Below are 15,313 nucleotides of genomic sequence, written 5' to 3'. Positions count from 1 at the left end.
GGGAAGGGTGGTAGACTCTATGCCCAGAATCAGAATTTTTGCACCAGCAGGAAGTACCCCTAGGATTGGGGAAATCTCTGTTAGGTTTTAGAGGCCAGTTTCCAGCCCCTTTCTACTTCCTAATGGCACAAAGGGATAGGATCTGATTAGAGAATCCAGCTGAATGTCTGGTCTTCTAATTACTCCCCAGATATGAAGCTTCAGGTTCTCTGCACCTTCTCTACAGACACATAATTACAGGTCTGGCTAGCAGAAAATCAATTGCTTGTAATTTTGTCAAACTTTAGCTGACCAAGCTGAAAATGGGCATGTTTGCTCTGTTTCTTGAAACTTTCAATGAAAATGATTCAGTCTCAAAAATCTGAGAAAGAAGTTATAGGAAATTTTTTTGCTAATATTAAAAAAAATCTAAGTGGTTTTTGTTTGTTTTTAAAAAGTTCTAATGCCTTCATGCTTTTCAGCAAGAACTTGATGTTTTGAAAGGCGGTAGATATGTGATCCCAGGACTGCCAAGGTGAAAACCTATCTAGACTTGACTGGGTTGTAAGCGTCTGGATATCATCATTTGCACAGTATCAGTAGAGCTTGTTGCTAAAATCTCCAAACTTTTAAGCAGCCCTTAGCATGTTCCAGCTTCCTACAGACTAACTGCGCTGAGCATGTAGCCCCCACAGATCCTCTTAATTGGTAGGCACACCACTAGAGCCCTAGAGGAAGGGGGAATAGTGAATGCTGCTTCATTAATAGCCACTTTGGCCTATGAAAAGGTGAACTGGATTAGGAGCCAAGATGAGACCATGAATGATAAATTTACCTCTCTTGATAATTAGTATTAATAATCCAGTGAACTGCACAGCCCTTATTATTGAGTACCATCTCCTATCTTGACCTCCACAATCATTCACCCATTTTAGAAATTAGACAACTGAGAGATTACAAAAGGTCACTTCTGGAGAGCTGTGAATAGGAACTGGGTCTCCAATATGGCAGACCAAACACTTAACCATTTAGTCATACTGCCTCAGAATGAATATGTCAAATGTATGTGCTTGGCCGTACTGACTGTACTCCCCTCCAGAGTGAGCAATAAAACCCAGGATTCCTAACATTTCTTTGCTATCTAGCAAAACTATATAAGAAGATTCCGGGACTGTTACTCTCTGTGTGACTCTGAAGCCTATTTTATGTCTGTTGAACCAGCATACATAATTAATCCTCAACACACAAAAGCCCTCAATGCAGCACTCAACCCTCCAAATCTCACTCACCCCTCCTAATCTACATAGAATCCTCCAGCACAATCCCCTCTAGATACAAATCAACACAATCAATCACACAACAGAAGCAGCAAACCCAACAACCCCAGGACATGTACCACCTGACTGCAGCCCCTGCCATCATTTACCACCCACACAAATCTTCCTGCACAATACAAGTACTGACACAAATCAACACAAACACTCACACAACAAACCCAAACACACATAACCCCTTACCACAATGCATAGCTCTCATTTTCCACACACATATCAACAAAAATTTAACAGGACAACACAGACTCACTCACCCTCTTTTCATACTTCCCATAAAACAATATACTTGAATACCAAAACCATTTTGACTTTATGAATTACACATATGAGATAGCACAGGCTTTCAGCTACTTGTACTTCGGTGCAACAGGCTATCTTTCTCCCCCTTCAGTAGGTAGTTTGCATATATTATAGCAGCCTACTAATGCTACCAGTTACCCCTTTATCTCATGCAATAAAGGCCTGCACTGTAGTTCTAAAGGAGCTGGGTTCTATCCTTACAGATGCCAATGTAATTCCACATAAAAGAATTTCTCATGGCTTTTTCGTGTGTTTGATTTATTTAAATCTAGGAAATTAAACACAAAATAGTAGCTTAAAAGAACATTATTAAGATTGCAAAGTCAAGCATTCAGAAATTTAGAAATTTTAGAATAAAGGCAGACCTTTCATCCTTAATTTGCCCTTCATGCATATACATTATGATACAGTTTTTAATTACATGATCACATATTATCTGTTCTCCAAGATCCCTGTCTTGTTCAGCACACTGGATGAGACAGAGGTTTGCAACAAGAGAAAGTAAATAGTCTTGCATTTAAGTCACTGAACTGAGTTTTTTCTCTGGCTCTGACACAAACTTCCTATGATGTTGGGCAAGATTATCACAATACATACACACAAAGGGCAGGAGAAAGTTGTGTAGGCAACTTTTATGTCATTTATTAACTTCAGAGTGCTTGGAATTGCAATATTAACATTCTTTTACCTTTTTGTGTGTAAGTCATAATATAAAATGTTTCACGCAGACACACACTCATTCTGAATTTTCAAAACCTTTAGACACACATCCAGGTGCAGCCTTTGTGGCTGACATCTCTTGGCAGTGGGAAATCCCACAGTCCAATTGTGTTGGCCCTGAAACTAGCATATTCCTAGAGTTCTGTCGAAGCTCTGGACCCTCTCTGATTTACTGTTTTCCTCTTCAAGGATTACGTGGCAGCATAGGCAAATAACAGATTCTGCAAAGGAATTTCTAGCTCTCACACTCAATTCTTACGCAGCATTAGATATATACTGTGCTAAGAAACAAAAAGAACAGAACCTATGCGCTAAATCCCTGCCTCAGTTTCCTCTCCAAGAGCCCTTTGGGATTTGGACAGTGTATTTTCAGGGTCTTAAGACCCACCTCTCTTCCTTTTTCTCTTACCTGCTTCTGTTCATTTTTCTCTAAAATGGTTGTTGAGAGAATCCATCTTTTATAAAGTGGTCACCCGAGAAAGGGGACAGCAAATCTGAGCTGCTTGCAGTCCCTCTAGATGATCTACTGCTTGGTACAAGGCCACCTGGGAGAAAGGGTTTCTCTGGATGGTACTTAACTCGTTGTCTATGGATGCTTCTATTTGAATAGGAGATTCTCAAGGTTAGTAACCCTTAGTTGCTCTGCACTGTTCACCCTCTGTCAATACTTCAGGATATCCCAGTCCAAGATGGAGGTAAAAAGGAAGGCACAGAACAATTGTACAATCAAAATGACACTCTCAAAACAAAGTCGAGATTATAGTCTCATATAGACACAGACATATACTAAATCATCCTATATGCTACTGTCCCCTCATAGAGAAAGAGTACAGCAGAAGCATAGGGGAGGGTGATCAAGCCAGTTGCTTATAGAACTATCCTACCAGAGTGGAGCAGGGACATCAAGAGCAGTGGAGAGAGACAGTTTGCCACAGAGTGGGTGCTTCCTTTTTCCCACTGATCTCAGTCATCCATGGAATCAGAAGGCCATACTCCTTGTATCCTCTATGGCACTGTTTCTCAAACTGGGGTCGCTGCTTGTGTAGGGAAAGCCCCCGGCAGGCTTGACTGGTTTGTTTACCTGTCCCATCCACAGGTCCAGCCGATCGCTGCAGTTAGCTGCTGCAGGCCAATGGGAGCTGCTGGAAGCGGTGGTCAGTAAGTCCCTCAGCCCGTGCCGCTTCCAGCAGATCCCATTGGCCTGGAGCAGCAAACTGCGGTGAGTGGGAACCGCGATCGGCTGGACCTGCAGACAGGGCAGGTAAACAAACTGGCCCAGCCCACCAGGGGCTTTCCCTACACAAGCGGCCATCCCAGTTTGAGAAACACTGTTTTAGAGACAGACCTTCTCATGTTTTTATTTATGACAAGGTTTTAATGTACTTGTGATTTAATATATCTTCTCCTTATGGGATTCATTAGCAATTTAACTCAACACATGGCCATACACACTGAGCAGATCAGAAGACAGAAATTAGAAATATTGTTTGCCTAAGAAAATAATCTAGATGAATGAACAAAGATGAATGAAAACTCTTATACCACATCAAAGAGTGAAAACACTATCAGAGACAGGCCCTTAAATTTTACATAAATGTCTAAAATTGCTGGAAAAGCTGAACAGCAGATATGATGAAATGTTTCTATCCTGATCAGTAAATTCTACACTCCTGCTAAAATGACCATTTTTCTTAGGTTGGGTATTTCACTTGCTTTTTTCTCTCCAGTAAATTACAGATATTATTTTCTACTAGTTACTAACCAAAGTTTAGAAGTTTCAAGTACTGTTTAAATGCTTTCAAAATTATGTTTAAAATTGTTTAAAACATGACTTTTATAAACAATTTGAATCTCAGTTTTCTGTAACTGCCTATTTGGGATGATTTCTGTGTTCTGTAACTGCCAGTGTGTGTGCAGGATTTCTGTGTTCTGCTAATTAATTAATTGATGCTACTGAGCATCATGATTTCAAAAAAAATTCTATTCAAGGACAAATTTTCAAGTAGCCTCAGGAAATGGGTGTACAAAATTTAAGACTACTTGAAATTTGGCCTTTTATTAAGAAGACTTAGAGAAGATTTCTATATTATATAAGGAATAAAATATACAAGCTACCCACAAATCACAGGTGGGTTGCAAAGTATGAGACTGAAAAACAAGTGCTTGCAATTAGCTCAGAATTAATCCCACTTCTACAGGGACAAATTAAAGCGAAGCAGAGCACAGATCCAGAAAAATATCACCAGTCAACAGACTCTCCCAGTATCACTCAATGTTTCTTTCTTCTGTTGCTGAGATCATAGTCTTATTCATCAAAGAATCAACCCACGCAGTCTATCCCAGTTAAATGGCCAGTCAAAGCAAACAGCTGCGCTATCCCAATGCCTCCTGATCTGATTCTGACTCAGACTCCAGATCCCCAAAGATTTTGTCTTAATGGATGCCTACATTTATAAAAGATCCCTAAAAAGTTTGCTATCACCCCACCACTCATTCCCCCCCTCACACACAAACACGTACCCTCATCCCACTTTCTGGCAAACACACACATATTTAACTTTAAACATAACCATATGCATAAATATTTACAAGTTTGGGGTCATACAAGAATAGCTCCCCCTCCACAACAAACTGTAGCCAAATATGGAGTTAGAATTACTATAAATTGTCTAGATCTTTTTTTACATTACATTGTTGGGAGCTTTCCTGTACGTGTCATCTAAAAGATGTCCCTTCCATCCAACAACCCCTAACATGACGCTGGGCAGCTACACCAGCCAGTCTCAGAGAAAAAAGTGGGACTTACATAAATGCTGGCACCACTTCCTACTGCACCTTGGTTTTCCTTGGAAGTCCCCCTGTTGCGGTGTGGCAGGAGCAGAGCGTCCTTGTGGAACTTCTGGGCAGCCTGTTGTCAACACAGATCTTCCTGAGCAGGAAGAATTCTCTATTTCTAATGTCCACTGAGGTGGGCTCTGCCCCAACAGCTAATTCTCCCTTTAGCATTATCTCCTTGTGGGTGTGGCTGAGGGGCTCTGCTGCAAAAATGTTCTACAACAGCGTTTCTCAAACTGGGGCCCACAGTACTCCAGGGCCCCACTGATCAACTCAACTCCACCCCCTCCTTCCCAGTGCTTCTTGCACACCAGGGTACAGTTGTTCCGCGGCGTGCAGGAGGGGCTGGGAGGGAGGAGGAGGAGCGGGAATGTGGTGCGCTTGGGAGAGGAAGCGGAATCATGTCCGGGGCCACCGGTCTCACTGATCAACTCCTCCCCCTCCCTCCCAGTGCCTCCTGCATGCCAGGGAACAGCTGTTCAGCGCCATGCTGGACGACCGGGGAGGAAGGGGGTGGAGCGGTGATGGGGCATGCTCAGGGGAGGGGACAAGGAAGAGGAGAGGCAGGGGTGGAGCAGGACGGGAATAGGTGGGACAGGGGTGGAGCTTTGAGGGAGGGGTGAAGTTGGGGCAGGGCCTGCGGCTGAGCGGGGGTTTGGAGGTCTCTGAAAATTTTTAAATCCAAAAGGGGGTCTTCAGGTTGCTAAAGTTTGAGGAAGGCTGTTCTACAGCAAAAAGCAAATGTAACTCAATACTAGGCCATCCCCCTGTCTTCTGGGGGCCTCTCTACACAACTCTGCAAGCAAAGTTCCTTTCCTTTCAAAGTTCCTTCCTTTCCTAAACAGTTTGCAAGCAAAGTTCCTTTCAGGCAGAGAGGTAGAGCTCCTTCGTAGCCAGGACAGCCAGGTTCTCTCTTTTTATTTTCCTTCAAGGTTTGGCATTGGCTGCAGGTATAGTGAGGCAGGGCTAGCAAAGAGCAACGGCTCTCATTAACCCCTTCTCTGCTGCTATAGGGCCTCTCTGCCTCATCACTCTCCCATACAAGAATTGACTATGACTTATCCTGTTTAGCTTAAGAAATCACAGCCCTAGCTAGTACTCATGTACAGTCACACAAGAGTATTGGACACTTATGGCCTGCCGACACAAACAACTAGATTGTGGGGAGCTGGGGTGTGAATCTACTCTTCACTTGTCTGCCATGATCTAATGGTCATTGTGCACTCTGCTTCCACACACTAACAGTTCATTAGAATGCTTTGATCTAGCCCTTTTGTAACAGGACTAGCTCAAAGTGTGTTCATACGTAAGAACATAAGGGCATGATAGTGCCCTTCTGCTCTATCTTACCAGTTAACACTTAAGTATTAAAAAATATTGTTTCTATATAGCTGTGGCGTATACACAACTAAAGGAAGAGACGAATTGGCAATAGGAAATATCATGTGGAATGAATGAAAGAGACAGAAGAGAATGAAAGAAAACTGCATAACTTCACATAGTAAACAATGGTACAGTAAGGAGGTTGTCTTTTTTTTAAGCAATCATAATGATTTTGTTTTAGGGGATGTCAAGGTTTTTTTCCCCCACTTTGAACTTTAGCGTCCAAAAAGTGGGGACCTGCATGGACCCTTCTAAGCTTAATTCCTAGCTTAGATCTGATAGCGCTGCCACCAGCCAAAATATAGTGTTTGGCACACTTTCTGTTCCCCCAAAACCTTCCCTGGGGAACCCAAGACCTAAACCCCTTGGGTCTTAAAACAAGGAGAAATAAACCATCCCCCCTCCTTTCCTCCTCCCAGACTTTCCCCTCCCTGAGTTACCCTGAGAGGCTACACTGATCCAAACTCCTTGGATCTTAAAACAGAGAGGAATTATCCTTCCCCTCTGCCTACTTTCCCCCCACCAATCACTGATGAGTTCAGACCCAATCCCCTTGGGTCTTAAAACAAGGAAAAAATCAATCAGGTTCTTAAAAAAGAAAGATTTTAATTAAAGAAAGAAAAAGTAAAAAATCATCTCTGTAAAATCAGGATGGTAAAATGCTTACAGGGTATTCAGATTCATATAAACTAGAGGGACTTCCCCCGCCCCCAGCCTGAGATTCAAAGTTACAGCAAACAGAGGTAAAATCCTTCCAGCAAAATACACATTTACAAGTTAAGAAAACAAACATGACTAATCCCCCTTTTCTAGCTAGTACTTACTATTTTGAAACATGAGAGACTGATTCATAAAGATTGGAGAAAACCTGGGGTGCACGTCTGGTCCCTCTTAGCCCCAAGAGCGAACAACTCCCAAAACAAAAAGCACAAACAAAGACTTCCCTCCACCGAGATTTGAAAGTATCTTGTCCCCTGATTGGTCCTCTGGTCAGGTGTCAGCCAGGTTTACTAAGCTTTTTAACCCCTTACAGGTAAAAGAGACATTAACCTTTAACTATCTGTTTATGACAGGGGACCTACCCACAAGATATTTATTTAGCAAAATTAATATACTAAAGTTTATAGTTATCCATCTCCCTCATGACCTGTTAGACTATTTATGTTTGAAACATTGTTCTCACTTTCCAAAAAACAACTTTAAAGTGTTTTCTTGCTGCTATATCAAAGTTTTCGGGATCCTGACTTCCCAAAACTGGTTTTTACCACCATGTAGAATGAAGGATCAGCAGTGTTCCCTACTGAGTAGCCATTTTTATCAGAATGGTAGCCTGATTCTGTTCTTTACCCAGTGACTTTTTTTTTTAAATTAGGCTAGGTGGTTAGCTGTGTTATCAATCCTCTCAACTTTATCCAGGCTTGGGACCTACAGCCACATCAAAGTGCAGAAGTAGCAGCAAATGAGAGTACTGGAAGAAACTAGTTTCTGCCCTGCGTGCCAACACTGGCACAAGGAAGATATAATTATAATTATAATAAAAATTACTATATTTTATATATGCAGTGTAGTTGTTTCCGTGTTGGTTCCAGGATATTAGAGAGACAAGGTGGGTGAGGAAATATCTTCTGTTGGTGAGAGATCTTCTCTCTTAGTCCAATAAAAGATATTACCTCACCCACCTTGTGGTTCATATTTTATATAGACATACACAGAACTATGTATAAAAAGAATCTAAGTAGAATAAACTAGAAACATAATTAATTACATGTACGAAAGTAGCTAATGAGACTAATCAAAGTACACAGCGTGCTAATGAAAGTTAGCAGCTAGGAGAAAATGCACCAGGGGTTGCCAGAATGAAACAGAAAATACATTCTACCTAGAGATAAATGTTTATGGCATTGTTGTATGTATACATTTACTGAGGCAAAGCTTGAGCAGCACTGTCTGCAATAACTGTAGTCAAAATTTTAATTGCACTCTTGCTATTTGGTACATTAGCAACCATAAAAACCCTATTATTTTTGTCGCACTGAATAATTTAGTTTTCAGAGTAAGTACAGATGATAACTGTATGCACACTTGTAGTCCTCGCCATTTAAAAGTAAACATTTACCACCAATTGCCACACAATGCAATCTGAAATATCACAGTCACTTCTAAGGTTAGGAAAATACTGAGCTATATCATACACTAGGGTGTGGTATCTAATAGTAAATGTTGATTTTTTTAACATAAGACCAAGGTTGAAAGTACACTTAGCATTACACTTTTATACATTCTAGAAGTAAACAAACATAACTGTCTCTCTTCGTTATGTTTTTTTTCTTAAATGAAGGCCTGGAAGTTCAGTTTAAATGATGAGAGTACAGACTTCCACATTTAGCATTTAAATAAAAAGACACGCTTTGGTTTATATTCACTTACAATGTTGCAAGTTAGCATCTTAAACACTGGAGTTTATTATACATGCTTTATTGTACTGCAGCTTAATGGCAGCCTGATCATAATGTTCATATTGGCTTGACGATCCTTTACAGCTGCAACTTTTGCCTTGGCTTGCTGTAATCTCTCACTAGTCTTTTGAGAAACAATGGAACCCAGAACTACTTTTTCTGCTAAGTTTTCTTTTCGTAACATCAATTGCCTGGAGAAAAATAAAGGAAGAGACTTCAGTCTTATTCATACAACTTGCAGCCATGGTTTACCATTCACAGATCAGCTGAGCAAATTTCCTGATAAAAGTCTTGTCTCTAAAAGTTAGACTCTTTCATACTTATATGCTCTTGGCTTCTTCTTTATATTTTACAACTGTGTCTAGCTTCTTTGTTCTCCAATTAAGCTAGATTAATTAAATTCATTTTAATGAAAATTTCTCCTAGATTTGGAATTTGACGTACCACACCAGTGATTCTCAAACTGGGGGTCGGGACCCCTCAGGGGGTTGTGAGGTTATTACATGGGGAGTCGTGAGCTGTCAGCCTCCACCCCGAATTTTGCTTTGCCTCCAGCATTTATAATGGTGTTAAATATATTTAAAAGTGTTTTTAATTTATAACGGGGGTCACACTCAGAGGCATGCTGTGTGAAAGGGGTCACCAGTACAAAAGTTTGAGGATCACTGTACTACATCCGTGCTCCTCTTTTTTCACCTCCTTTCCCATAGTAATTAATTTATATATAATTTAGACAGTCCGTAGGAATAATTTTTGCTCCTGTAGGCTGAAGTTTGCCTACAGTGCAGAGGACTATCACAAGGCCCCCTGCACCAGGGGTTCTCAAAGAATCTTCCAGAAACTATATCAATTCACCTAGATATTTGCCTTGTTTTAAAAAAGGCTATATAAAAAGCACTAGCAAAGTTAGTACAAACTAAGATCTCACACAGACAATGACTTGTTTATACTGCTCTATATACTATATCAGTGTTTCTCAAACTGGGTCACAACCACAAAGTGGGTTGTGAATTCATTTTTATGGGGTCGCCAAGGCCAGAGTTAGACATGCTGGGGCCCAGGGCAGAAAGCTGAAGCCCAAGCCCTGCCAACCGGGCTGAAGCCAAAGCCCGAGCAACTTAGCTTTGCAGGGCTCCCTGTGGCATGGCGCCCTGGGGAACTTCCCTGCTTGTCACCCCCTAATGCTGGCCCAGAGAGTAGGAATAGACTCAATGTGGAGAAAAACTTAATTGTTGCTGTCACTTCATTGCCTCCCAGCATGGCAGGGCTCACAAGTGAAAAACAGGCTCAAGTATCATACCAAAATGGAAGTACAATATTTATATTATATTGTAAAAAATGAGAAAATAAGCAGCTTTTCAGTAATATGTGCTGTGACACTTTTGTATTTTTATGTCTGGTTTTGTAAGCAAGTACCGTAGTTTCTAAGTGAGCTGAAATGGATACAGTAGGTTGAGAACCACTGCTCTGCATGACTTAAATTCTGCACAGGAGCAAAGACACCACAGAGGGGGCTGTGCACAGGGATGACAGCCATGGAGAGGGTCTCTGTGCCAATTCCACAGGCCAGTACAGAATGCTTTGACATTGGCAGGCCAGGAATGGTGCCACATGATTCACACTTATAAACAGTCCCAGCACTGAACACCATAAGCACAAAGTGGCTGTGACTAACTATTCCAGGCCATAGGAACAGTAACCACAAAGACTGCAATAGCATCACTCACTAGCTGCAAATTATGGATTTCACCTTCTTAAACCTTACTGCACTTCACTTGCATAGAGCCCCTTTATTTGGATTTTATGCCAGTGGAGGGATTCTACCATCAGAAATTAAAAAGACACCCAAAAAGAGTAGGTATTGTCCTGTTCATGAGGAATCCTCATGGTCAATCTATTAAAACTTGCACTTATTTAGAATGTTGCATTGTGCTCTAGTTTTTAAATTTGATTAAGCAGTATAGCTGTGGTTAAAAGCCTATATCTATATCTATATCAACTATATCTATTATCAACCAATTTATGTGGTTTATAATTTGACCATAGTGCATTTCATCAAACTGAACATCAGTAGACAACCTAGCTTTCAAAAGAGGCCAGTATATTTTTAAGGAAATATAAAAAATAAATCAATCAATTAAACCTCTAGGTCTAGTGCATAAAGTAAGTTCCTCAGTCCACACACAATGTAGATCTCTTTTTTCACTGCTGTACAGAAAAAACATTCCCCCAAAACAAAAACAAAAAACAAAGCAAAAACCCCAAATCTGATCTAAGAAACAACATAATTACTAATCTTAGTTATTAATTTAGGGCTCAATACTGAAATCCTTACTTAGGCAAAATTCCTCATGAAAGCAGTGGGAGTTTTGCCTATACAAATCTTGAACGGAGAATTCATAACAAGGGACAAGCATGCTCAATTGTCCTTCAGTTCCTTTGCCAATACAGAATCCAGAAGGCATAGGACTCCACAGTAGCAAGGAAAGAGTCATGGAATCCATGTGGACAACACTTCTTGAAGAACCACAGTTACTTTATAGGCCACATCCAAAAGCCTGAGGCATACTCTCATAGATGTTTCTGGATAAGCATGTAAGCTGCTGATGAAACTTACCATGGTCTTGAATCTTTCCTGTGCTAGATAAGCCCTTGCTGGTGTGGAATTTAGCACTGCACCATGAACTGTTCTCTGCATTGGCAACAGTGTGATCCTGAGACTCAGAGTAGTGGAAAGATGTGGAATTAGGTGAACTGAATAGTTCACCTGCTGTGGTGATTTTCCTCAAATGAGTTAATTGTTAATGTACAGATATACCTGGATCCCTTGTCTCCTGTAAGCCACCACAACTGCCAATCACTTGGTGAATACCTTTGGTGCTGATGAAAGACAAAGAGCAGAACTCTATACTGGTAGATGCTCCCACTTGGAATCTCAGGTATTTTCTGTGTGTCAGTTGAACTGATAAATAAAGTAAGTGTCTTGTAAAATAGTGAACCAGGAGGCAGGCCTAGGGATTTGGGAATTTAATAATTGGATTATAGAGGCCAACATTATCATCCTGCGTTTGAAATGACAGATGAACCTGTTGCAGGGTGGATTGATTTAAATCAGTGATTTAAATAACCAATTTTAATCATGGCTTAAATCAGCAAGCAGGAAACCTTGATATAAATAATCAACTTTAATCTTGTTTTGCATTTATACTTTTTAGTTATTTCCTAAAGAAAGGCTGATTCTCACTGTCTGGTAACCTTTAAAACATGTTGATTTGCAACTCAAAATAGCATATATGCTAAATTTGGTGCTTCTTTTTGTTAAAGCATACATTATATCTACCTATATTATTTATTTACATAATTAGATGACAATTTACATTTATTCACTTTCTTAATTTTTACATTTGTCTTATGTTAGAAAATGGTCAGTGATGCATTTCTCATTTGCTAATGATCATTAATTTTTCATGTGATTTGTGTCAAGCTCTATTTTTATGGACATGAGAATTCAGTTAAAAGTGAACCAAAACAGAATTTTAAAATGGTATTTTTATTATTTAGGTAGCTTTATCCAACTATGCTGGATACACAAGAAAAAAAGTTTTACAAAAAGAAAAACAAGTGTTCCTGCTTTTTCAATTCCAAAATGGTTTCTTATCTCTGAATGTACTAGCCATTGAATTGAGCTAACTAACTAACTAAACTGAATTGAAGAAAATATTCTCTCTACACCTGTAGTAGAGGTCTCTGCTGTCAAAAGGTGGTTTCGCACTTTAACAAACTTGGCTTTCAGGTGCTTAGCTATTGACCTCCACTAGTTTGGAGGCTTGACTTTCTTTAAAACTGGACAACAAACATGGACTGCTCGATATTATTTTAAAATTAATTTAAATAATTGTAATAGTTTATAATAAGTTTAGTCCTTAACATAGATTGTCATAATTTCAGTTAATTTTAAATAAGTTTATCTTATTTTAAAAAACTATATATTTTCAATAAAAAATCCAATTTAAATTAAAAAAAACCAAACCACTGATTTTTTTCTACTTTGACTTGTTGAGATATCTTAAATCCAGGATTGGATTCCAGATCTTTCTTCTTCCAAGTTAGAAAATAAAGAAAGTAAAGCCCCATCCCTCTGAACTCCAGGGGCACATCTTCCACTACTCCAAGATTCAGAAGAGAGTCCACTACTTGTCTTAACAACATCTTATGAGAGGGATCCTTAAAGAGGAACAAGGAATGAGTTGGGCTTGGAAAGGACGGGGACTGAATAGAATACCCCACACTGACAATCTCTAAAACGGTGTGGTTTGAGGTAATTCCATTCCAGGCCTCTCAACAATAAAACAGTGGCTGCCAGGGCTGGCTCCAGGGTTTTGCTGCCCCAAACAGTCAAAAAAAAAAAAAAGCCACAATCGCGATCTGCGGCAATTCAGTGGGGGGTCCTTTGCTCCAACCGGGAGTGAGGGACCCTATGCCAAATTGCCACCGAATAGCTGTACCTGCTGCCCCTCTCCGGAGTGGCAGCCCCAAGCACCTGCTTGCTAAGCTGGTGCCTGGAGCCAGCCTTGGTGGCTGCCTACGAGGGGTGGAGATGGTAAGACTATATAATGTTCAAAGGCTATTTATGGCTTTCATGCCATAAAATTTGCTATTATGAGATGGACACAGTGTGCAGTAGAGGAGGAAAAGGTAGAGGGCCTTCTGTATTGCTCTTCTTCCTTGGCAACTCAGATCCTCATCCAGTGAGGAAGAGGAGATATTTGCTGGGATGGAGCACTTTTCCTTCATCACTTTCCTGTTCTTCCTGTGGCACAGTGAGAGCCTGTGGCAGTGTCTCCTCTTGACCAACACTACAAAGTTTCATAAAAGAAGGAGATGTAACACTAGTTAGGGGTAAAAGGCTGGGGCCAGAGAGGTATGTGCTCTCTCCAAGATCTCATAGGTCTGTGGCTATAGTGACAGCTATTAGAGTCCCTGTCAGATCAGCAGGGATCAGACGAATGGGAACAAGATGAGCAGGTGGAGGATATCTCCCTCCATACTATACTCAGAAGGGTAGGAAGAAAATGAGTACTTCTCTTCTAGTGGTGGGTTTACCCTATTCAGAATTCTAGGGTGAGCGTAAGTTTCCTCAGCCTTCCACCAATGGAGCTGAAGAGTTCACTAATACCACAACATTACTGGTAGTTGATACTTAAGTGCAGGGCAGTCCAACAGCTGAGGACAATTGTGGTGATTCAGATTGTACTGTCATTGCAACATCACTGAGTACCAAAAACAATATTGGTGCTGAGAAATCAGTGGTGGGAGAATCTGTATCATAGCAGTCAACATGATATCATGGGTGCCAGTGTCATCAGCACCTTGTACACAAATGTCGGTACCAAGAGGTCAGTCCTGAGTGAAGTGCAGACTACTGCCTAGATGGTACTGTATGTGTTCAGTGACTGGGTTTTGCCAGGGTATTAGAGGGACCAAATTTGGGCCATGAACTACCTCTTTGGCTGAGTAATAAAATGACACCATCAGATCTACTTCTATGTGTAATCAGAATCACATCTGCTAACTTTAGAGATAAAAATAAGCATTTACTGATTCACAGATTTGACAGCCAGAAGGGACTATTATGATCATCTAATCTGATCTCCTGCACCACACAATACATTTTCATCCAGTAATTTCTGTATCAAGCCCATAATTTCTGTCTGATCTAGAGCACAGACATCCAGTCTTGATTTAAAGACTTCATGTGATGGAGAATCCATTACATCCCTAAGTATGTTGTTTCAATGGCAAATTAATCTAATTGTTAAAAAGCTGTATCTTATTTCTAGTCTGACTTTGTCTAGCATCAGCTTCCAGACACTAGATCTAGTTATATCTTTGTCTGCTAGATTAAAGAGCTTGACCAGAAATCTTCCCCACGTATAGGTACTTACAAACCATGATCAAGTTACCTCGATCTTCTCTTGGATAAAATAAATAGACTTAGCTTCTTTAGCCTCTCACTGTAAGGCAGGTTTTCCAAACCTTAAATCATTCTTGGAGCTCATGATCCGTTGGGTATCCATCACGACCTTGAAGTCATTTTCTGAGTCACTGCTTTCCAGAATCCAGTTCCCCACCATGTAAGTGTGACCTATACCTCTTTGTTCTTAGGTGTACACGGTGGTTATATTAAAATGCATGTTGTTCAAGTGAGCCCATTTTACCAAGCAGTCCAGACTGTTCTGTAGAACAGATATGGTCTTTTCATTCCATTATTGCTTTTTATTCCCTTAGCATGGCAGAGCCAATAAC

At 40.4% G+C, this 15,313-nt stretch overlaps 1 protein-coding gene across 3 annotated transcripts in view; it reads right to left on the bottom strand.

The window, feature by feature from the left end:
- Positions 1 to 7,302: 7,302 nt before the first annotated feature.
- Positions 7,303 to 15,313, bottom strand: part of LRRIQ3 (leucine rich repeats and IQ motif containing 3) — a 65,180-nt gene continuing 57,169 nt past the window's right edge. For 2 of the 3 annotated variants that reach the window (XM_050961036.1, XM_050961037.1), the window contains exon 8: positions 7,303 to 9,198. In XM_050961036.1, coding sequence (XP_050816993.1) covers positions 9,015 to 9,198 — 184 coding nt within the window. In that variant the 3' untranslated portion in view covers positions 7,303 to 9,014. The remainder of the gene's footprint in view (positions 9,199 to 15,313) is intronic. The other variant, XM_050961038.1, reaches the window with a different exon arrangement.

Source organism: Gopherus flavomarginatus, chromosome 7, assembly GCF_025201925.1.
Source record: "Gopherus flavomarginatus isolate rGopFla2 chromosome 7, rGopFla2.mat.asm, whole genome shotgun sequence".
NCBI lineage: Eukaryota > Metazoa > Chordata > Testudines > Testudinidae > Gopherus > Gopherus flavomarginatus.
Note: the sequence above shows the minus strand (reverse complement) of the source record. Positions and strands in the feature narration are given on the sequence as shown.